Source organism: Thermobia domestica, chromosome 18 (genome assembly GCF_964235325.1).
Source record: "Thermobia domestica chromosome 18, izTheDome1.hap1.1, whole genome shotgun sequence".
Taxonomy (NCBI): domain Eukaryota; kingdom Metazoa; phylum Arthropoda; class Insecta; order Zygentoma; family Lepismatidae; genus Thermobia; species Thermobia domestica.
In genome coordinates, this window is record NC_137471.1 from 182,844,748 (window position 1) to 182,869,446 (window position 24,699).

A 24,699-nucleotide genomic window follows, 5' to 3' on the forward strand; every position below is an offset into this window, starting at 1 on the left:
TCTCTACTCCTGGAAAGAGAAGACCAAAACCAGCACCTAAATCTTCAGTGGACAATTTCGATGAATGTGTCATCCGTAGGTGTGTGTATGATTATGCTATTCGTGAAAAGCAAGTGCCAACACTTAGCAAATTGCACACGACATTACAAGAAGAATTAAATTTTGCGGGTAGTAAAGAGAGTTTGAGACGCTTACTGCATAAGCTGGGTTTTAAGTGGAGGAAGACACCAAATAATAGAACCATTTTAACCGAAAAGCAAGAGATTCGTGCTCAAAGAACGCGGTTCTTGAGACAAATAAAGCATTTTAGGCGGGAAGGACGACCAATCATATATGTAGATGAAACATACTTACATAGTTCCCATACTCCAGAATATGGTTGGTCAGACGATTCTGGCAAATGTTTTCGGGTGCCTATGTCCAAGAGACGACGTCTTGTGATAGTTCACGCCGGAGGTAAGGATGGGTTTGTTCCTAATGCTTTACTAATGTTTAAATAATTCGAAATCAGGGGACTACCACGACGACATGAACAGCGATAATTTCATGAAATGGCTTCGAGAAAAACTAATTCCTAATCTTTCACCCAGATCTGTTATTGTTTTAGACAATGCCTCGTATCACAACGCACAATTAAATCCTGCCCCCACTCAAGATTCTTTAAAAAAAGATATGCAGAGATGGCTTCAAGAAAAGGGGTTACCTTTCACGCCTGATATGACACGACCAGAGCTGTACGAATTAATCAAATTACACAAACCTAAACATGTAACCTACAAAGTTGACTCCTTGCTAAATGAATACGGACATTGTGTATTAAGACTCCCGCCATATCACCCTGAATTAAATCCAATAGAAAAAATATGGGCACTAGTGAAGAACTGGGTGGCATATCACAACACAACCTTTAATTTGGATGCGGTCATGCAGCTCACAGAATGCAAATTTGAGAGTGTCACAAGCGAAGAATGGGGCTCAAGGTGTCGTCTTGTGGAAGAGATCGAGAATGAGTTTATGGAGCGCGAGGGTCTGATAGATGAATATGAAGATAATGCTGCATCGGCACCTTTCGTAATTTACATGGACCCTGAATCAACTGACACAGCCTCGGAGATTAAGGAGGACTTCTCAGGAGACCCTGAATCAACTGACACGGCCTCGGAGATTGGGGAGGACTTGTCAGGAATAGAAGAATTAGACTAATTAATGCGTGAAGTGTGCCATCAGTCTTAGCCTTAATATGTTTGTAGCCATTGGAATAAGGTAAGGTCTCTCTTTATTAATAGGCTGTACATGTTATTCATTTACGATAGTGTAATTTTTTTGTACAATGCTTGGTAGTTATTCTTTTGGATATTTAGATTGCAACACTGTGCTGTGCAACGATCGCGGCAGAAACAAGTGTGTTGGACTCTACCTCTCGCATTTTTTCAGGACAAACGAGTTATGCTATATCCTTAGGTTATTGGTGAAATATTTATTTATGAAATATAAATAAAATCTCCCCAGTCGTTTTTGAGAAAATAGTGGAGGAAAAACTCGCTCTCAAGAATAAACTACTCCTCCCAGATATTTTTCAGAGGAATGGCCTATACCACATTATAGTGTTGTCAATTTAATATCAATTTATGAAGAAACAAACAAAAAACGTTAGAGCCATTTTTGAGAAAATCGCATTTTTCGATTTTCTCCCTTGAGTTAACTGCCATTATTATTAGGAGTAGGAAGAAAACTCGAAAAACCCTCTAAGGACTTTTATGAAAACCTTAAGTTTAAAATTTGACACATATACGTTGAACGACATAGCCTCTAGGCGAGTGCACAGAAAAGTAGGAATTATTATTATTATTATTATTATTATTATTATTATTATTATTATTATTATTATTATTATTATTATTTTACGATCACCATATTTTATTCTCTCTGTCTCACATGTCGCTCCAAAGTAAGAATTAGTACATAAGACTATTGGATTGCTCACAAAAATATGGTACGCTGGAATATGATATAGGCCAGCTTTGGAGTTTTGATAGGAGCTGTGATAAACAAACAAACAAACAAATGGACTTTCATCTCTTCATGCAACTAGTCAGTGACCTGCTGTGTTGTCCTTTCGTCCCATATAGTTGCGGAATCTTGCTGAGGTTTTCCGCTTCAAACTTGCTCTGTTCTAGAGATTTTAACCATACCAAAACTGTTCTTTTTCGGCTTGGGAAAGGAATATTATTATATCTGTGTAGCTGTGTACATTTGAATTCGACATGGACAATATACCGATTGAAGATTTGGTCTTAAGTGTGATAGTAATGCGTACAATTGTATTAGGCGTATATTACTACACCCTAATGGGAGAAAGAAACGCACGTGGATGAGTTACTGGATCCGGCGTCATCATGGACACGGGATTTATTCCACTCTTTTTTCCAGAACTAAGACTACAAGGCTCATTATCGTACCAAATTTTGTTTTCGTTTCTTATCTATCAGTTCTTTCTCGTTTCTCACCAGTATTAACGTTCATTGCATCCATTTCTTATATGCAAGAGTGCATAAAATCATGTTTACTAGTGTAATATGTCACAAAATAATAGGAGAGGTATCAAAACGGATATCACAGGAAAAAAAAAAAAATAGATGTAGAAATGAAAAGTTCTCATCCTATCTTAGATTGTGGAGAATATAAATACTAACGTGTCCATACAAAAATTTGCTGAAACTACAAAATGTTGGTACTCACGACTAAAGCTAAAACCACAAGTTATCTTCCGTGAAATAAAAGAGCTTGGGTCAATGTTAGAAAAAACCTTATCTATAGCATATGTACATATGGGAAATAGAGAACCATATAGAGCCAAAAAGGAAAAAAATGTGAAACTATCAACTCAGTTTATTTTTTTTCTACTGTCAGTTATCCAGGACCGCAATTAGGGGTGAGTAGACGGGGTACGTGCCCCGGGCGCCGAATTGAGAGGGTGCAAAACGAAGATTTTTTTTACTGTAGATATACTGTATATTTACGTTTTACGTTGGGGAAGGGGGCGCGAAAACAAGATCTCGTCCCGGGCGCACGTATGCACGTATGGCCCTTGTGAAACTGTGTTATTAATTAAGATGGTTTTCATTCCACCAAATTTAAACCAAAAATGGTGCTTTTTTCACCTTTCCACCTACCAATTTCATTACTTTTTTCCATCAAAAAATCCTTTCGTTTTTTTCGGTCCGAGGCTTTTGGTGGGGGCCTAAATTCAGTATGAGGACAGATTGTATTAAAATTTGCAGAACTGCCCCTAAAATTAGGCCAAACTTACAGAAAAGTTGAGATTTCGGGGAGGGAAAACCGAGTGCCCAACACAGCATATAGCCCAGTAAATAAAGGACCGCGAGCTGAAATAATTTAGAAAAAGCTGAAAATTTCAGGATTTGTTTTTCATGTGATCTTAAATGAAATATCAAAAGTCCCCTAAAATCCCGTGTGCGCTTCATCCTCAAAATGGCGGCCAAAGATGGCGGCCGTCCGGAATGCGCATGTCTCCCGATTTTAGCTTGTAACTCTGAGACTATTTAAGATATTCCAATTCTGTAAAAACACTTTTGTTCTAGAAGCTCTAATCTATAACTTTTCTTAATACTTCTTTCTCGTAAAGTTTGACACAAAGCCACCATTTCCCATTAAAGTATAAAGTGATACATTTTGAAAGTCCTGTTCTTGGATTGGTTGTAGAAAATCTCCAAAACCGTTAGGAATTCGCAAACAATGCTCGGAATAGTTTAGATTGAACATTTAATTAGCTTTGTTTAAAAGAAAAGAATCATCCAAATCGGAATATAATTAGTCGAGAAATTCGACTTTTTTGAAAAAATATAGGTGGACAGAGCTGCTTTGTCGTCACCCAATTGTCCATATTGTGTTCCTTTAAATCTCCTTTTTTTCTTTTTAGTAGCAGAAATAATGTATATATATATATATATATATATATATATATATATATATATATATATATATATATATATATATATATATATATATATATATTCAGTAGACTCACCCTTAACATCATTAGCGTAACAGCTGGTAGTCTATATATTATTATATTCTAAACATAAATAAATTTTAAGCTAATGTGGTTCATAGTGGTATGAAAGTAAACAGCAAACCCCTGCCTTCTTATCTCAAAGAATGAAGCAAACAAGAAAAGAAAAGCAGACCATGTCTAAAAATAGAAGCATCAACAATGCATTCGTATCGCGTCTACCTAGAAAGAAACAATTCCTTCATTGGAAAAAGTTACTCCCGAGAATCCACAATTATTAACAATTTTTGTTGAAAATATAACTAGAAGTAAGAAAGGTGATTCAAATATGTTATCTCGGATGCATATCATGATCTGCCATTCAATTATTTCAATGTGTCGGCCTCGTACGTTTATATCACCAATCCATCTAGCAATTGGAGTTTACTGTTTGCGATACTATGGATTTCGTCAATATATAGATAGATATACTTGCATACGGTAATTTTGGAATATCAGCGCTGAAGTAAGAAGATATGAATATTCTAGAATGTGTTCTATTATTCCAATCCACACCGATCATTCTCAAAATTTGATTAAGTTTGTTTTTGATAATGCAGCGAGAACATTAGATGGTCACGGTATTTTCCACAGTATGGGTGGGATTAAAATATGCACACCGAAAATAAATAAACAAAATTTACGTATAGAACGTGCTGCACTGCCTTCAGCAGTTATGATATCCGCTCTTACTAGAAGGAATGTTAAATTTTATAACAAACCAACAAACAATGAATTTTTAAATATTGAAATAGAGTTTGATATCGGTAGAAAATATGATAGTACAAAATCTCCGATATGCTAATTTTCACAGATGAAGTTTGACTTCTCATGCATCTCATAAAAGATTCACCTAAGCCAGGGTGGAATAGTTTCATGCTCACTATCACTATGACCACCGGCAGTTTGAAATGAGCAGCATAACTGCAGTTCCTTTTTTCAACTGGAAATCATAAAATTTCTGCACAATTTACACTTCCTTTCTATTTACTTGTGACGAAAGCAAGAAGGCGGGATGGGATTCTTGTATCGTTAGTTTTGAACAGCTTCTGCATTGGAAGGCAATGGAAATAAAACATCTGCTCAACAAGATAGTGATTTAGCTAAATTAGTTGTCAGACAGGGGGGATTTCACCTTCTAATGTCATACTTAGGTGTCGTTGGACATATTATCTGGTACTTTAATTGAAGAACTTTGGGGCTTGTTGTATGCGCAAAATACTGTGGTATACATGTTAAATGGAACTACATATACAAGAGCACTGACAGCACTAATGTAGCACCATCAACAGATTTGCAGTTTAGTTAGGGACCTTGAAGAGAGTAATATGTGTTTCAGTATCTATGAGTTGACCATAGGTACAAAAACCGTAAACGACTTAAAGGATAATCCAGGCATTAAAATACTTATGACCTATCTAGCCGAGTCAAAGCTGAACTGTGGCTTCAAAGTTTGGAACAAGTAAGATTAATAATACTTTATATTCGAGCGGAGCGTCCTGGAGACTGGGACTTTCATATTTATACGGTGAAATGCATGATTCCAAACTTTTACGCAGCAGGACATTTGAACTATGCGAAATCTACACAGTTTTATCTGCAACAGATGGAAGAATTGGGAATTACAATGAAACCAGCAGAACTTGAAAGATACTTTGATGTGCGAAGGAAGGATTGCTTTTGGAGTGGAAGTGCAACAGATATGGTAATTGAACAGAGTTTGATAAGGGCAATGAAAGCTTCCGGAGGATTGAGCTATGGGCGGGATATTGGCTGGCTCGGTCTTATCTTTTCCAATTACAATGGAAGTGAGTGAAACCTTAGAAAGTTTCTGTGAAAAATGGTCGTCAGTGTCTGAACAGCATGTAGAAACTAGACCTTTCGGTCAGGAAACAGATGATCAAGACATCAGAAAACTTGAGCAAGCACCCTTTCTACTGAACTCTGAAAATAAAAGACATTTGATTGATTTCTTCAAAACCCACTTTAACTCTTCAAGCATTACAGTGTACGAAGTTGAAAGAGATGCAGATGCTCTGATTGTCAGCACAGCTATTAAACTAAGTAAATAAAACACTTTTGTTGCTGTAGTAGTAGGAACTGACTCTGACGGCCATCTTAATTGCTCGAACAATTCCAGACACTACAGTGTACTTTGTAAGGCCGAAAACAAAATTGAATAGAAATGCTTCCACATTGGCAACATCCAAAGGCAACTAGAGTCACTGAAGGACATCTTTCACAGGGTGTCTTCATGCTATCACAGGGTGTAACAGATCATCATCTTTTTTCAACAAAGGCTGCCATCAAAATTCTTCAAAAGTAGCAAGAACTATCTAGAGCGGTCACAGTCTTCCACCAACCCAATTTAGATCCCCAAAGAGTCATTAAAATAGGAGAAAAATTGGTTACGCGGTTGTATGGAAAACACAATCAAATGTCTTTAGACGAACTTTGATATAAGCCTACAACAGGATAATGACTAGAAAACTATCCTCAAAATTCAATTTGACAAATTTCCCTCTTACAAGTGCTGCTGCCTCTCAACACAGTGTATGTGTTTACCTTCAAGTACACCAATGATTGGGGAATTATTTGAACCCAACAAAATGGGGGGGGGGGCAATTAATAGAAGGTAAACTGTTTCTAGTGGCAATTAATAGAAGGTAAATTGCTTCCAGTGCAATAAAATTGAAAGCTGCTCCTAACAATCTGCTGAACCTTGTATCTTGCCCATGTAAGATAAGAACACAAAGACTGTGACAGCAAATGTGAATCTAGAAAGGCAGGACTGACTTGTTCCAAACTCTCTTTCAATTGTCGGGAAAATATTTGTTCAAATATGTTAATTCCTGAAGATTCTGAAGACCATGAAATTTTCATGTATTAAAGAAGGTAGGTGTAATACATATTTTTAAAACTTTTTTACTCCCTTTTTGACTATTTACAATGAAGAATCTACTTTACAAGGGAGTTCAAATAAGATGTAAAAACGGATACTTAATTTTCAACAATGGTGGCTCGTTGGTATGTAATCAGTGAGGCACACTACATAACTGTAAGTTGGGTTGTGTGTCTACAAGTAGACTCAATGCAAATTGACCATTTGGTATCCTTATGAATATACAACCAAACTTAGTTATTCCGTGTGCACCACCGGTTGCATAACAACTATCCGCCACTGTTTTCAATGTACTTAAAATTATATTACTCTTAACAAAATTTACAGAATAGGGCTTTTATTTTTCATAACAAAAGTGCTTTTTACAGAATTAAAATATAATAATCCATTTTTGGAGGGGGAGATATCGGACAAGTGTCCTCTTTGGTCGCCATTTTGGTATGAAATTCACATAGGTTTTATGACAGTTTTGAAATTTCAGTTTGGAATCCAAGGCATGAATGCCATAAATCCAGCACAACTATGAATTTCGAAACTTTAGGTGCTGGACTAATAGCGATTAATTTTTTATCCAACTACATTTAATTTAAAACATCGAATTTCTCGACTAATTGTATTCCGATTTAGGTGATTCTTTTTTTAAAACAAAGCTAATTAAATGTTCAATCTAAACTATTCGGAGCATTGTCTGCGAATTCCTAACGGTTTTGGAGATTTTCTACAACCAATCCAAGAACAGGAGTTTCAAAATGTATCACTTTATACTTTAATGGAAAATGGTGGCTTTGTGTCAAACTTCACGAGAAAGAAGTATTAAGAAAAGTTATAGATGAGAGCTTCTAGAACAAAAGTGTTTTTACAGAATTGGAATATCTTAAATAGTCTCAGAGTTACAAGCTAAAATCGGGAGACATGCGCATTCCGGACGGCCGCCATCTTTGGCCGCCATTTTGAGGATGAAGCGCACACGGGATTTTAGGGGACTTTTGATATTTCATTTAAGATCACATGAAAAACAAATCCTGAAATTTTCAGCTTTTTCTAAATTATTTCAGCTCGACACCCTTTTTGGTCCTTTATTTACTGGGCTAATACGCCCCTGCCCTCAGGCAATTTGCAAGAAATGTGTTATTTTCTTCCTGAACTCCCCTCAGCTCTAACACACTAATTTTCCATGTACATCTGTAATTTTGTCAAATTAATTTCGACTTGAGAGCATCAAAGATGGATTTACGAGATGCTTACATATTTCACATTAATTACTATATCATCTACGAATCACGTGCGATAGACACCATAACTTTTGTGCTAGAGTGTTTTTAAAACGTGATTTTCCTCATTTTTGGCGGATTATAAATCTGAAAAGCTATATTTTTTGACCTATGTTCATCAAAACTTTTTTTTTTTTTCATTTGATATAAGAAATAACGTTCCAAATTTAGTAACTTGATTTTTTGACACATTGTATATTAAGCTGGGTAGTATGTGAAAATAACAAATCGAATATTATTGAGGTATATTTCAAAGAACCAAATCTATTTCAAAAATACAAGGGTGGGGTGAACTGTCCCCTCTTACTCTCTTTAGCAGGCAGTCAGTCGAGAGTCTCATATTCCATATAAACATTAGTGAAGGGCAAGTTTTATTTTAGTAGACAGTCACAGTAGACACTGGATTAAGATTCGAGGCGGGCATTGTTTTGCTCGCAGTCTGTCATAAAGAGCCTTCAAAGTTCTGAAAAGAAAACTATTTTTATCTTCATACCAGAAATGAGCACGCAGTATAACGTATTGTTCTGTCTGGTGGAGTATAAACCTTTGAGATCTAGAAAAAAGAACTTGAAAGTAACGTTATCATAGTATTAGTAGGCGGCTATTTGAAGCGATCGCAAAGCGTATTTATTGGTCATGCGTATGCTTGGAATACGCTGACCATGTATTTAAATCTGGGTGGCTAAACATAAACGCGAAAGCAATAAAATCGCTGAGAAAACGTCGGCTCGAGCGTACTTGGTGTGGGTCGGAACAATAGACCGCCTGCTGTTTAAAAGATTTCAAAAGGAAGAACAAAAAGGAAAGACGTGTTGCCAGGCAAGGGGATTGTAGCAAGAAACAGCTGCTTGGAAGACGCTTTGTGCAGAGATTGGAACTCTGCTATTATAAAGTATATGTGTGTATAACAAAAGAAAATTCACAAAAATAGAAGGAAATTCCGAAAAATTAGCTAATCACAGAAAAATCTATGTAACACGGTGATTTCTCGTGATACACTATTTTGACAGTTAGCTGGTGCCATGGTAATCTATAAGCAAAATATTTGGCTTTACGCAAAAGATGAAACAACAAAATAACTTGAATTTGAGTCCCTACCTCCGAAGCTCGAACTCCACCCCCAAGCAGATAACCACAAGTGTAATCACAAAGAGAAATTTTCAGTTGTGTTTGAAAACGTGTCCTGTGTACATCTCCAATCATGGTTAGTGTGTTTAACACAGAGGCGTTTATAATCGAAATACAAAATAGGCCATGCCTATATGATTTCAGAGATCCGAACTACATGAATCGTGACTTAAAAATAAAAATGTGGAGAGAAGTGGCTGCGATATTTGTTCCAGACTGGGAGGGAATGGAACGAAATTCTCAGAATGAAGAAGGTAAGAATATTCTTATTTTATGATTTCATTTAATACTGTTAAGTAGAACTACATCGAGCCAAATTGTATGTTCACTATGAATAATAATAATAATAATAATAATAATAATAATAATAATAATAATAATAATAATAATAATAATAATAATAATAACAATAATAATAATAATAATAATAATAATAATAATAATAATAATAATAATAATAATAATAGTAAATACTTTGTTACAGTTGTGCCAACTTCCAATATACCTAATATATACCAAAGCTTAAGGCGCAACAGCCCGAAAGGGCCAGGGCCGGCTATGCGGCATTTTATGGGGTGGATATGTTAGATGATGGAACAATTGCCCTTAGATGGTCTAAGCCATAGATGTGTGCACAAGAGAAAGGCGGAAAATGCCACCTCTAATAGTTTGGTACTTAGGCATATCGAAAATGTTTTAAAAAGCAAAGACCATAATTTTAAACTGGGATTCAATACATCTTATTCTCTTTCCAGTCTTTGAAATGACCGAAAAACTACGTTGCAAATTATTTCGAAACTTAGTTTTGTAAAACAAACCCATAATGTTTCAGTTTCCAGACATTTCTTTCCATGTAGCTTAGAAATATTCCTGGGAAAGATATGTTTATTTTATTTTATTTATTTATTTTAACTGCAACTGCTCGTGTTTTATCAACTTTGTTCTGAAACTGAAAATAAGGTGCTAAAATTGGTAGAGAGTAGGAATTTTAGAATAAGCCAAAATCATGAGAAGAAAAAATTAAAAGATTAAACCAGAGAATTGGTTAAAAATATCATGATGTAAATTTTATACTTGGTGGCTTGGAATTTAGCGGCCCTTTCAGCACCGAAGCTATACAAGATGTGAACCTACAGTTTTTAAGGTGGAATCTAAACAACCTTTATGCGCTGGAACTTTTCAATGATCCTCCGCAGGATTCGAATCCGGAACCCCATTCTCCAAAGACACGTGTATAGCTAGTAAAGTATAAAGTAGTGTAAATGTTGGAATTTATTAATTGGGGTCTAATATTTGTTTTCGATACAGAGGATATCTTAAAAAAATGCCTCTTGCTCCGTCTCTTTCGACTATATCAGCGAGGCTACATCAGACGTGAACTACAGCTCAACGTGGAACCATAACCACATAACCTAATGCCTAGAATCGAATCCAGGTCTACCACGCTAAAGACACGTACGCTTACCGCTTAGTCACGAAGGAGCTCCATATATTGATGGAAACGAGACCGAGACTAATACGATGTTTTTCGACTCGAGACGAGACCGAAAGTGTGTTGAGTTTCATCTTGTCTCTATACCATTCCTAACATACATACACATCCTTTTTATACAGATACACAGATTAATATGGATGTAGGAATAAATTAAAAAGCAACAATCTAACACCAAATGAATTGTTTTCGAAGTTTGATTAAGATAAAGTAAGCTGTTTTGGTCGTTTACTTTGTCTGTACCTAGTTTCCTCTGCGTCTTTTTTTCTTTACATAAGAAGAAACTGCAGCTACCACCAATACTTCTTCGATAACCTTCTATCTTCTCACAAGAAACCAACTGAATCAATTCATTCTCATTCTACACTTCTGGTGCGGGAAATGAAAAGAAAAGACCTGGAAACCCTAACTGGCTCATAGTATGATTTACAACTCTGGTGAAACTAAAATTACCGTATAGCCACCTAGGCCGCGTTCGCTGTGGGGGTAACGCTTTCTCGACTAGCCAAGTACTTAATCTAACATAAATACGATAAACATTCCAGACGACCAAGAGTTTTTGGTGATTCATTCTTTCTTTGAAGACAGGAAGACCTGGTGATTCATTCCGGTGGCATTGAAAGGAAGAACTAAACTAAAAATACACTGATGACGAATTCCATTAGACATACAGAGGTAAAGGTTCCTTACATTGTACCTTCCCGTCCCATCCGAAGTGTTTGCGCTAACAAAGATAATGAATGAGAGTAGTACAGCCAATGGGAAAAATTGAACGTGACTCTGTTGTTAAGCCAAGCTCGTTGTTTAAAACTAGCTTTTGTCTGTGTCAGTATAGCAGTAAATCTATTTTGTAGCATGTATATAATAATAATAATAATAATAATAATAATAATAATAATAATAATAATAATAATAATAATAATAATAATAGTTTGTTGAATCAAACCACTCAGACACAATTGCTTTTAATAGACCCAGTGAATAGGCCTATAGGTATTGTGACAAACTTAAGTAACCTGGATTGCAATCAGGAGCGGATTAAAGGCGGAGCTAATGGAGCCCAGGCTCAGAGGTCCCCAAAAATCCTCCTCTTTAATACTAAAATACATCAATTAACTTATTATATTATAGGCTTCAGACCCATGCTAATTTCTTTTCCCGCTCGCTAGGCTTGCGGTATCGCTAGAGTTAAGTCTTCTTCCACCAGCTTGGGCTCGTGACTGCAAACATCAGACTTTCGTGGCACCGCCGGGCGTGGATAAATAAACTGATTGATGTGATGAATAAACAAATAAATTCAATCATTATTCACACAGAAGACCTTCAATTTTCTCACAGTGTAACCTTGTACAGTTTTACTATTTGTATATGATTTTTCTCCTACTCCATTAGTGTTTTTACAGGGACTGTTGACCATTTGGCTCGTATTCGGCATTTATGTGTTACACTGAAGTATATAGGCATTTAACTGTTAATAATGAATGTAATTAAACTAATTATTGTAAACTTGGAGCACAGCATACTCCTCGGTGTTTCGATACGCCTATGAGGCTGTGGAAGACAGAAAAGAGAAGTTATGCGCTAAAATTATTCGTAACACAGGGTCCTTTGAAATAGTCGGCTCCAGGGTACCAAAAGGTTTAATCCACTCTGAGTGCTATGCGCAGAGACGCATGCAAGAATTTATTTCGGGAGGAGTCCAAAGCGGTTCGGGGGGGGGGGGTCCAAACACAATTTCAGGCTAAATTATACTAAACTTTGTACCTAAAATTAGACTAAATTGACAAAAAAGTCCGGATTTCGAGGGGGTCCGGAACTCAAGGACCCACCCCGTGCGTACGTACTTGGCTATGCGCACAAAATATCCACTTTTTTTTTTTTTTAAGAAATAAAAGGGACCGAGGTGGCTCAGTGCTAGAGCGTTCACCTCTGGTGCGTGGGGTCCCTGGTTCGATTCCAGCTCGTGCCAAGTGAGCTTTGTGGTGAACAAACACCGTCTGCGTGGGTTTTCTCGGGGTTCTCCCGTTCCCTCCCACTTTGTTCATTGCACAGTTTCATTCATTTCTCATAATCACCGTCTCCCTTAGCTTTGGCGCATAAACGTGGGACGTTAAACTAGATATATCATTTTATTTCATTTCATTTCTTTAGAAATAAAGTTTGACTTTTCTTGCCTTTCTTTCAATATGTCTGATTTACAATTGGTAGAGAACATAGATTTAAAAATCTTAAATAATGGTTGCCAAATGCTTGTTGATATTCAACTTTTGGTGAAAAGAACTTAGGAGATACAGAAAGAAGATATTGAAGTTATGACTTTATATAACACCATATTTATAAATGAAGGACGGAACATACTTCGGATACAAGCAACTTTAAGGACGAATGAAGGCAATTACTCTTCATCATGAAATTCATTCTCAAACTCATAATTTCAGGGAAGCTCAGGCTCCATGGGTATGGGCGTGATCTGTACTATCATTGACTGTTTGCACCCAACAAGTAGTGGCGTAACTAGGATTTTTTAAAAGGGGACTGAAAACCATTTTGGGGCCAAGGTACCCAACATTCCAAAATTCCATTGTTTCGGTAGTTTAGGTATATCTTTAATGAAGAACATAACACAATTTGCGAGCATTTGGGGCAAAAGAATTGTGGTTACTATTTCAGTCTTGCACATTTTTAGCAACATAGTCATGTTTGTTTTATTCTTTATTAAATTTAATCTATTGTTTCTCAAAATAACTCGACAAGATTCGAGACGAGACAGGGTTCTTTCAACAGAAAAATATACATTTTTCGTGGCATCACTTTACACAACATATTTTCGAGGCAAGACAACCTTTAATCTTGTCTCGTGCGCATCCCTATTTGCACGAAATAATATTAGAATACAGTAAAAAAAAGAAAATATTAATTACCTTATAAAGTAATCAAACCTTAAAAGTCACCTATTTAAAATTTGTCCTGTGAAATAGTTCATATTTTAAGGGGGTTATTCGTATAGTAACAAAATATTAATAATCAAGGATCAATTACTCTGTGAAGATGCTGAATTTTAAAATGTGTGTGCACCTTTTGTTGTATTTGGGTGTAAATTCGGTAGATTTTCTTAGCATCCTCTTTTCTAAAAGTATGTAACATAGTGAAATTTAGGTGGGCTTGTAAGAAATTGGGGAAGCTTGAACACCCCAAATTAGACCTAGTGATGCCACTGCCAACAAGCCACCAGTCACGAAAGACAATGGGAAATATTTAATTTAATAATAATAAAAAAGTTGAACTTTGTAAATTTAAGACTATAATTGTATATGAAAATCATTATAAATACAATTACGTTTTATATTTAATTGAGCTTTTCTCCCTATCGCGGAACTTATGTCCGGCACGGAATCGAACCCGGATCTCTGCTTCAGATAATCGCTGGTTAGAAATGTTCTCCTTCAAATAAAATGAAATGAGATATTCAGTTTAACGTCCCACGTTTATGCTCCGAGGCTAAGAGAGACGATGATGATGAGAAATGAATCAAATGGAGGAATGAAGAAAGTGGGAGGGAACGGAAGAACCCCGAGAAAACCACCGCATACGGTGTTTGTCCACCACAAAGTTCACTTGGCGCTCCTTCAAATAAAGTACAGCTACAAATAAAACATTTTCTACCCTAGAAGAAAGAATATCTTTAACATTGTTCCGTTCATTAAATGTACATATTAACAATTACTCTACTGAAACCATCCCTTCAACTAGTGATGTGAAGTGGAAAATTTTCCGCTTAAAACTTCCCATTTCTGAAAATTTTCCATTCTAAACAAGTATTCACTATTAAGTATTAACTCCACATTAAGCCATGATATTGATTGAATCCATGAATAGAAATATGACATTACAGCAAATTATAATCTTCCAACTTTCTAGGTCCTATAATGGGAAAATATATAAATATTATTGAGTACCTGGTAATAAACCTAGTATTTGATAACACAAGAATTATATGATAGAACAAGAGAGCATCGTTCCACAGTATGAAACTAGTAAACCGATACGATACGATAAACTTCCAAACTAGTAAAACAGGAAATAGTAGAAACCGGAAGTAGTTGATTTCTACCACTTACGGTTTAAATATTAGGTTGTCGAAGAAGATGGGACCTATTATTGGAACGACGAATCGTTTCCCGAAAACCGTTTCTCAATAGCTCTTACCATTTTTTGAGCTATGACCAATATTGTTGAAACCAGAAGTGGTTCAACATAGCTTCTGGTTTAACTGGAAGATTGGTGAAAGAGATGGAACTTATTCTTGGGATGCTGAATCGATTCCCGAAAACCGCTTGTCGATAGCACTTAGGTCTAGGAAAATTAATATTGTAACAAGAAGTAGTAGTGAATTTATACCACTTCCGATTTTAGTGGAAATACAGGAGTACAGTGGCTTGTCCCCTTAAGACCTTAAATCGATTTCTGAAAACTCTTTATCGCTAGCTATGTTTTATATTCGTTTATGAGTTATGAATATGTTTGTTGAAACCAGATATGGTTGACTTCTACCAGTTCCCGTTTAAGTAAGATTATTGAAAAAAAATTGAACCTATTCTGGCAATGCAGAATTGATTCCCGAAAACCGCTTGTCAATAGCTCTTACCGATTTTGATGTGATACCTGTTGACAGACAGGCACACAGACGGACACAGCCGTTCTATAAGACTTCCCTTTCATATGCATAGCGTAGTTTTTGGAAGTCTAAAAGTAGGTATATAGCCAAAAGCAGGAAATATCTTTTTATTTGATAATTAAATATAAAGTTATTTATTGCGGCTTGCAGCTTTGTACTTTTCTTATATATATTTTTCTCTTACTTAGAAGAAAAAACAAAACTTTTTCTTAGTTACAATTTCAGAATGAACGAATATATGAAAATTTATTAGTTTCTCTTCTGAACGAATATATGAAAAAAAATATTTCCTGAGAACTTCTAGTATTTTTAATGGGTTACTTTCGTTAAACTTTGAAATTTTCGGTAGCCAAAAACTTGCAGTAGATATTTTTATATATTTCGTAATTATTATTTCTATAAAGTGAAACTATATAAATATAGAAAAGTAATAAAGCTATGAGAACCATCCTGTCTTCGCGCATGAAAAGCGTATGAAACTAATGGAATATTAATATGACGATTTTCTGTGAACGACGAGTAAATCTAAGAGAAAAACTACATTACATATTCTAACATATTTTCCAGAAATGAAGAATTGCAAGATAATTAATTTTATGAACCCTTACCCTCACCCTCAACTGACACCCTCAGCCTAACTCACACTCACCCTCAATTACTTTATTGCCCTCACCCTCCAACGCCCTCACCCTCAACTACTAAAATGGGGGTGCGGTGAGGGTGAGGGCGGCCCTCATGAGGGCAAAATGAGGGAGGATGAGGGCTATTACCAGTAGGTTAGGTAATAGCCCATAGCTAAAGTCTACTAATAAAATAAGGCATTAGACTACAAACTTTAGGTAATATACACTAAAAATTGGTCGCACCACTTTCGCGATGAAGAAAATTGACATTTGGTCAACTGTTCGTTTTTGTAACTGGCAAAGAAGTGTTTTTCTTGAAAACTGTATATAGAACAATGTGTAAACGTCGTTTGAAGTAGTGGGTTTTTATTCAATTTAATACATATCAAAGCATATATCAGTAATCACGTAAGAAACTATTTTAAAAGCTAAGGAAAACTGTCCAAGCCTAAGGGCAACTAACGTTGTGAGCGTGTGTTCTAACTCACCCCCATTCCATTTGTTTAAATTCCCCAGTTAGCCTCGTCTGAAGTGGAATAAGGCTCTTTGCACAATACGTTGACGGAAATCTTATATTATGGTGCTGTCTTTTTCAACCTGTTGGCAACGCTTTGCCGTGGTGACTTGCATTACGTGCTCAGAAGACAATGGGCTGTGAAGTGGCCGTGATTCTTTGAAAAACTAGTTCAGTAATACTAGACGTCATTGACGTTTGTTTCTATTGTTTTTGATATTTTAACTGCTTTATTTTAATGGAAAACACATATAAAACTCATTAGTTTGTATATTACATATAAAGGAATATTTTCCCTCAATATTTTGGTGTTGTTCTTTGTGATTAATAGGCGTAGGATGGCAGTCGCTTTGTCCTAAAAGCGCGAAGATTAGCATTCACGCGGCGCCATGAAGAAAATTAGGAAGCGTTTGGGACGATACTGAAGAAAATCCGAAAGAAAATTGATAATCCTTGACGTTGTGGCGAAATGTATTGAATAAATAATCTTTTGAGTTAATATAGTTTATGGAATTAACTCAGACAGCAATTTAAACTTGCTGCAAGTTTGCCCAAACTTACTGTTGCAGGTCAATTAGCTTGCCGCAAGCTCTAATATGCAAGCCAATTAGCTTGCTGCAAAATTGTGGCAAGCTAGTTAGTTACATCAGGGCAAGGCTTGCGGCAAGCTTGTCTACATAACTGGAACGCAAGTCAAATTATCCCAAACGCAAGCCAAGTATAAGCGTAACTCATTAATGGCAAGCTTTATTAAGCTTATCGCAAGCGAAAGACACGCCAAACAAGCCATATGGAAGCTTGCGGTAAGCGAATTTAGATAAAACAAAGCAGTAAGGAATCCTATTCGACCGTCTAACTAAATCTATGCTAAAATATATTTTCCCCTCACGTTCCAAATTACAGCAAATACACAGCCGTAAAAACACCCACGGCTCCCATCTCCTTATACAAAGCATTAAAATAAACATAATTTTAACGGTTTTATTACAATAAGCAACGCGCCGTTAATTCTTACTAATATCCAATATCTTGATATGTTAGCCGCGAGTACTTGAAATTTCTACCTTTTTATATACAAACGCAGAAAAATGTTTACACTTTATACACAACGTTCAAATGAAGTTTATACTGTAAGTTAAACTTTAAGTTGACATTAAAATATCTGCAACAATTCTGTATTCTCTCACGAAATAAGTAGGCTCAAATCCGCTGCCATCTATATTAACATTTATGCTTTATACAGAAATACTACAATTCGTTATGCCTCACGGTTACCGAAATATAAAAAAACAGAGTTACATTATAGGTACTTGGGAATAGAATACTAGACGGCACGATTTAAGAAATAATTAAGTTTGTCCTTTATTCAACGTGAATGCTAAAAAGATGCTAATAATGCCAATACTATCTTGTCGCCGAAAGTTAAGAGATCAGCGTCACGTGGTTTTTGAAAACAACTGAAAATCAAACGCCCGCTGGCTTTTAACTTCAATCTAAAGAAAAGCGTCTCGCAAGTGAAGCATGGGTTGCCCGCACTACAGCTTGCGCTAAGCAGAAATAAGCTTTTGTGTATAAGCGAAATAAAATCAAATAAAAGCAACAGGCAAGCTTGCGACAAGCAAGCATGCTGTCTGGGAATATTTTAGTGAGAACTAACGTATGTAGGGGAAATAATACAATTTAGTTCGAAACCACAAGAACGCTTATCGTGAATATCAATTGTAATGGCAGCGTATAATGAATGACTCAACGAAAAAAATCGAGTGTGAATAATATATGTGATTACACATTCTGAATGTTCATTATGTACCAATACGGTCAATTAACACAACTGATCTCTTCAGTAAATAACCCTAATATTAATGAAAGTATAGTAAAACATTCGCAGAAACACAAGCATAATGGTGTTAATCTGAATTTATTGAATTACAAGTAATTTCACAGTAAATCCTGCAAAGAGGAAGCGTGAGACAACATAATCCGCATGTAGAGATGAATTCGTAATCGCCGCATTAAGAAGACAAAACTGCAAAAAATCGTTCTAAAGAGAATTACTACAAGTTCCCCCCCTGAATCCCCTGTAATTGAAGTTTAGTGCAGTGATGTATTCACTGAACCAACGTGTGCTAAGTGGTAGTGTATCACCAATCTTAAAATAAGCCAGCAATAATATATTACAGCATTTTCAATTAATCTTTCGTCATTTTTATATTTTTTACTATACATATATCAATATGGGCTAAAAGGTTTTAAAATTAAATCGAAACAAGTTTATCAATAGAAATATATTTAAAAAGGGTGCACGTAAGTAAATATAGTGTGTGAATTACTTTTGATCAAATAAAATTTATCTTATGTATTTGCTTTGTTTCCAGTTATCTTTTCTGAGTCTCTTGCATGAATCATTAGAGGAATTGTTGGTATTATGTACAGGTATTTGTGTACACTCTGTAAGTATAAAGATTGGCGTGCCAAGGATGGTGGATACGCGCGAGCGCAACCTCAGCTTGAATTTGTTTTGGTTTGTGATTTAATTAGGAGGCTTGCATGATTTTTACTCTAACCACTACCACGTGCAGAGTAAAGTACTTGTTTGTCTAACCACTAAGACCCCTTCAAGACGTAAAATTGACACCCCGAACATGGTAAACCGAACCCGACCGGTCATAAGAATGGCTTTCCCGAACAGAAACAAGCAAACATTGAACCTACTTATTGTTATAAGAATCGCTTCCCGGACAGAAACGTATGAGAATTGAACCCAGTCGGGTTATAAGAATGGCGACCGAACAGGGACAGAATTCCTGCACCGCTAAATTGAGAGTAATGATTTATGTTCAGTAACGTAAATATAAAAGATAAGTCTGACTCGTGTTTAGAATTTTTTAGGCATATAAAATGGATGAAAGTAATGTTAAGTTAGTGTTTGACGCAACTAAAGCAAATAAAGATGAAATGCAAGTTTTACTCGTTGGACAAAGTAATACTGTACGCGAATCTCTAGAAAGGAAAATAGAGGAAGTCAATGGATCTCTAGAAAGCAAAATAGAAAAAGTTTCTGAATTTTTAGAAAGCAAAATAGTTGAAGTTGGTGAACAAACTAATAATGTACGCGAATTTTTAGAAAATAAAATGGCTGAAATTTCTGAAGCAACAAGAAAACAAATTGACGATAAGCTCGAGGCACAATTAGAATTAGTAAAGAAAGAATTTGGGGATAAAAATGAACGAATACATAAGAAAGAAAAAATTGAATCGATCGAAGCGCCAATTGAAAATTTTAGTCGTGCAGATGTAGAACAAGGGTGCCAAAAAGTTGTACATGAGACAGTTGTTTTTAGCGCTTGCACTGTTAAACAAATGAGTAGTCAGCCAGTGTCAACCAAAGGTAAAAGTTCAGTTAGCCAAACTGTTATGTCATGTAGGCCTACTGTTTGTTCGAAGTTTAAACAGGAGATAGATGTGTTGAACACAAAGTATTTGTCATATAATGGAAAATGTGCACTGATAGGTTTTGTGCGTGCCATTGTACTAATGTAGTAATACTAATTAATGAAGGCAAGAAAGTGCGCTCTTTACTTATTTACATTCCGAATTTAATGAAGCTTGAATGCGTCCAGAGCACGTTACTAGCAGATAGGTTAGCATGTATTCCAAGTAATGACATTTATTCGTACTTCGTGAACATAGTTATGGTTCAGATAGACTATAGGCAAAACAGCAGTAACAGTTCCAACTTGTTAGTAACGAATGTACGTGTTACGAACTTCAAGCGCATAACTTTTTATTGTTTTCTATGTACCCAAGTATGTGTAATGAATGATGAATTAAGTTCAGGCACATGTAGCATTAATGAGAATAACGTTCGTGAAATATCTTAGCGCAAAGAAATTGAAATTTGTCAAAATAATTTTGGTAGGCTGGAATACACTTTGAATAAATTTGTTAGGAAGTACAAAAATTGGTCACGGCGCGGTAAACATAAGCACTGTAAAAAAAAACAAAAGTTGTGTAAACTAAAACGAAAAATAAGAAGCATGCACAGAATTTTGCGATCTTTTGAAGGAATATCAAAATTTGTTCGTAGGAATTTTAAGAAAAGTCAAGGTGAGCGCAAAGACAATCTCATAGTCGCGAGCACTAACGAAAACATCAATGTAATTGTTATAGAGAAACCACAGTCAGAAAAGGTATGAGAAAAGGAAAGTAAAAAGACAGTATCTAGTAAGTATCATAAGTTGTTCAAAAAGTTTAAAGTTAATGCGGAAGGAAACTATATGCTGAAATTTGTCGCTAAAAATCATGATGGTGTCTGTGAAAGATGTAATAATCAGGTGAAAAAAACGTGTTGTAGCAAAGCGTCGAAAATTCAGGACAAATGTAACAGAAAAGCTAAAGCTAGATTAATCAAACGAACTGGTGCTAGATGGTTGAAATATATGGTTACAGTACCAATGTATTATCATACAGGGAAAATGAAATACCAGTTCGATCAGAAAAGTAAATGCAGTGTTTCATTCAAAATCAGGCAGAAAATTTCCTGCAATAAAATTTTGAAAGGAAAGAAATACGGTGAACGAAATTACAAAATACGTGGGAATCGCAACTTTGTGAAGCAATGTGGTAAGTCAAACGTTAAAATTTCTGCTAGTATACAATTTTATGTCATCATTATTGACGGTGAAAAATCATATGCGTATGGAAAGTCAGTGCTTATCAAAGTAAATATTTGTTGCAGAAACCACACAGTTAATTGCGAAGACATGTTTACTAAATGTTTCGCAATAAAATTCAAATTCTTATTGCGCTCGAGAAACTAAGAATGGGAATAGGATAAAAATATATGTTTGCAAGAAAACCGGACTGTGTACATTTTGGAAATTTGACCTTAGCAATATTTAAAATTTCCGAAAATTACAAAAAAAAGAACTTAAAGTTTCTCTTTAGAACCGTCTAAAAATTTGAGAAAATTTTTAAATTGTTAGATCCTTTAACCCTTAACGAGTTTTCGTAACCATTTGGTTACACATGTTTTGATCTTGCCTATTGCTTTTGAAAACTATTATTTTCATGTATTGTTCCTTGTGGTTATTTGTGTACATGCTTTCCGCGATCCAGAGAAGCTATTGCTTCCTGGTGACAACTCTGGTAAATTTTACGCGGAAGGTAGTCTGTGGATATATTGTTTTGCAAGCAGTGCTGGAAACAGACAGAAAAGATAGTGAACCGTTAAGGGTTAACTGGCAAATCGATTGGCTTGCATTCTGTAGACCGACTTTAGGTGTGAAAACCTACGAAACAAACTCGAAAGATTTGGTTAGATTTAGCTGTAAAACACAGTTCTGAAAAGTATCATTCAAGTTAGTAATTCATCAAAGTAATTTCAAGTTAGTTTAAAAATACAGATTTAGAAAGTAATGTTGGAACTGTTCTTTGCAGTGCATTAACCACATCACCTGTATGTTTGTCTCAAAAGGTTCAGTCAAGAAGTAATAACAAACGGATAAACAAAATTCTAGAAAAATTATTAAATGTTGATAAATATTTGAATTTTCTGTACTGTAAAAATCTATGTTCATCCGATGTATTGGGATTTGCGTTGGTAAATTTACAAAATCCTTATGTGTTATTGAATGAGCGAGTTCAAGGAATGTAAAATAGTTGTTTGATATGATGTAAGCAGGCATCTGTAACCAGCGATGCGAGTTCCAGATGGCCGTTGATATTTTCTTTTCCAAAGTAATGGAAAAAACAGTAAAGATATATGCCAAGTCATTGAGATGAGGTTCCCCCCATATATTTTGGGTAATACAATATTTCTTTAAAGCTCTGAGTAAGCAATTTTGGTGAGTCCCAGTCTTTATTGTTTTAAATTTTAACCTTATGTTCTATCTTCCGACCTCATCTCGGGAGAGGAAAACGAATGATTTATTGTGGGTAGGTATCTTCAAAATTTAGCAAGGCAGGCCCTGTCGAGTAGTCAGAGAGAAGCACAACTGAATTATTATATTGTAAAAATTTAGCAGTGAATCTTGAGTGCGCCGATAAACTTTATTAAATCTCGACAAAAGTATATTATTCAATGCTATGTTGAAAATAAAGTATGTAATGTGTTTTGAAAATTTATTTACTAATAAGAAAATGTATTTCGTATTTTCATGTTACTGTATTATTGCATTAATATTTGAAGTTACCTAATAAGTTGATATTATGTCGTTTAAATGCTGTATTTTAAATATATAGATAATGAAAATAATATTTCATTGAAGGTTATTTTGAAAGTTAGCTATGGGTAAGTGCATAGTCACACAAAAATACTTAGTTTGTATGTTATATTTCATTTTCTTTAAAATGTTGAAAATTAAATATATTTACTGTAATATAATAAAAATATTTAGTTTAAGATATAATAACACGAGTCAGACACTTGCATAAACAAAAAAGGAAGGGTAAAATTTTATGATTTAAATAATGGTGTACGAGCTATATAGGTCATTTAATATGAATAAATATAATATGAAAATAAAATATAGGTTATATAAAATGAAAATATAATATATAATAAATATGTTATTCAATTTGTGTCAAAATATTGTGTTATGAACAAAGATATTATCTTGTACTTGTATAAAAAGCCCATTTAAGATGAATAGCCCATAAAAATAAATAGCCCATCTACGTTTGTGTAAAGTGTTAGTGAACCATAATATACCAAGAATTAATATTGCAAAAAAAGGAAAAATAATCATCAGGAAAATGTTTTTGGAAGAGGAATATCTCAAGATTCCAGGATTCTGATAATCTTCGAAGAAGATCATCGTCTCTCCTGTGCGCCATTTGTGAGCGTGTGTCCTCCCTCAACCCATTCCATTTGTTTAAATTCCTCAGTCAGCCCCATCTGAAGTGGAATAAGGCTCTTTGCACAATACGTTAACGGAAACCTTATATAATGGTGCTGTCTTGCAACCTGTTGGCAACGCTTTTCCGTGGTGAGTTACATTACGTGCTCAGAAGAAAATGGGCTGTGAAGTGGCCGTGATTCTTTGAAAAACTAGTTCATTAATACTAGACGTCATCGACGTTTGTTTCTATTGTTTTTGATATTTTAATTGATTTATTTTAATGGAAAACACATAAAACTCATTAGTGTGTATATTACATATAAAGGAATATTTTCCCTCAATATTTTGGTGTTGTTCTTCGTGATTATTAGGCGTAGGAAGACAGACGCTTTGTCCTAAAAGCGCGAAGATTAGCATTCACGCGGCGCCATGAAGAAAATTAGGAAGCGTTTGGGACGATACTGAAGAAAATCCGTAAAAAAATGATAATCCTTGACGTTGTGGCGAAATGTATTGAATAAGTAATCTTTTGAGTTAGTGTAGCTTATGGAATTAATATTTTAGTGGGAAATTATACAATTTAGTTCGAAACCACAAGAACGCTCATCGTGAAAATCAATTGTATTGTCAGCGTATAATGAATGAGTCAACGAAAAAAATCGAGTGTGAATAATATATGTGATTATACATTCTGAATGTTCATTGTGTACAAATACGGTCAATTAACACAACTAATCTCTTTAGTAAATAACCCTAATATTAATGAAAGTATAGTAAAACATTCGCAGAAACACAAGCATAATGGTGTTAATCTGAATTTATTGAATTACAAGTAATTTCACAGTAAATCCTGCAAAGAGGAAGCGTGAGACAACATAATCCGCATGTAGGGATGAATTCGTAATCGCCGCATTAAGAAGACAAAACTGCAAGAAATCGTTCTAAAGAGAATTACTACAAGTTCCCCCCTGAATCCTCTGTAATTGAAGTTTAGTGCAGTGATGTATTCACTGAACCAACGTGTGCTAAGTGGTAGTGTATCACCAATCTTAAAATAAGCCAGCAATAATATATTACAGCATTTTCAATTAATCTTTCGTCATTTTTATATTTCTTACTATACATATATCAATATGGGCTAAAAGGTTTTAAAAATAAATCGAAACAAGTTTATCAATAG

General features: G+C 35.1%; 1 protein-coding gene across 1 annotated transcript; it reads left to right on the forward strand.

The window, feature by feature from the left end:
- Positions 1-528: 528 nt before the first annotated feature.
- On the forward strand, positions 529-1,203 carry LOC145675415 (uncharacterized). Its single transcript, XM_081745822.1, has one exon. It carries the CDS (start codon positions 529-531, stop codon positions 1,201-1,203), a length of 675 nt encoding a protein of 224 aa, XP_081601948.1.
- Positions 1,204-24,699: the final 23,496 nt, after the last annotated feature.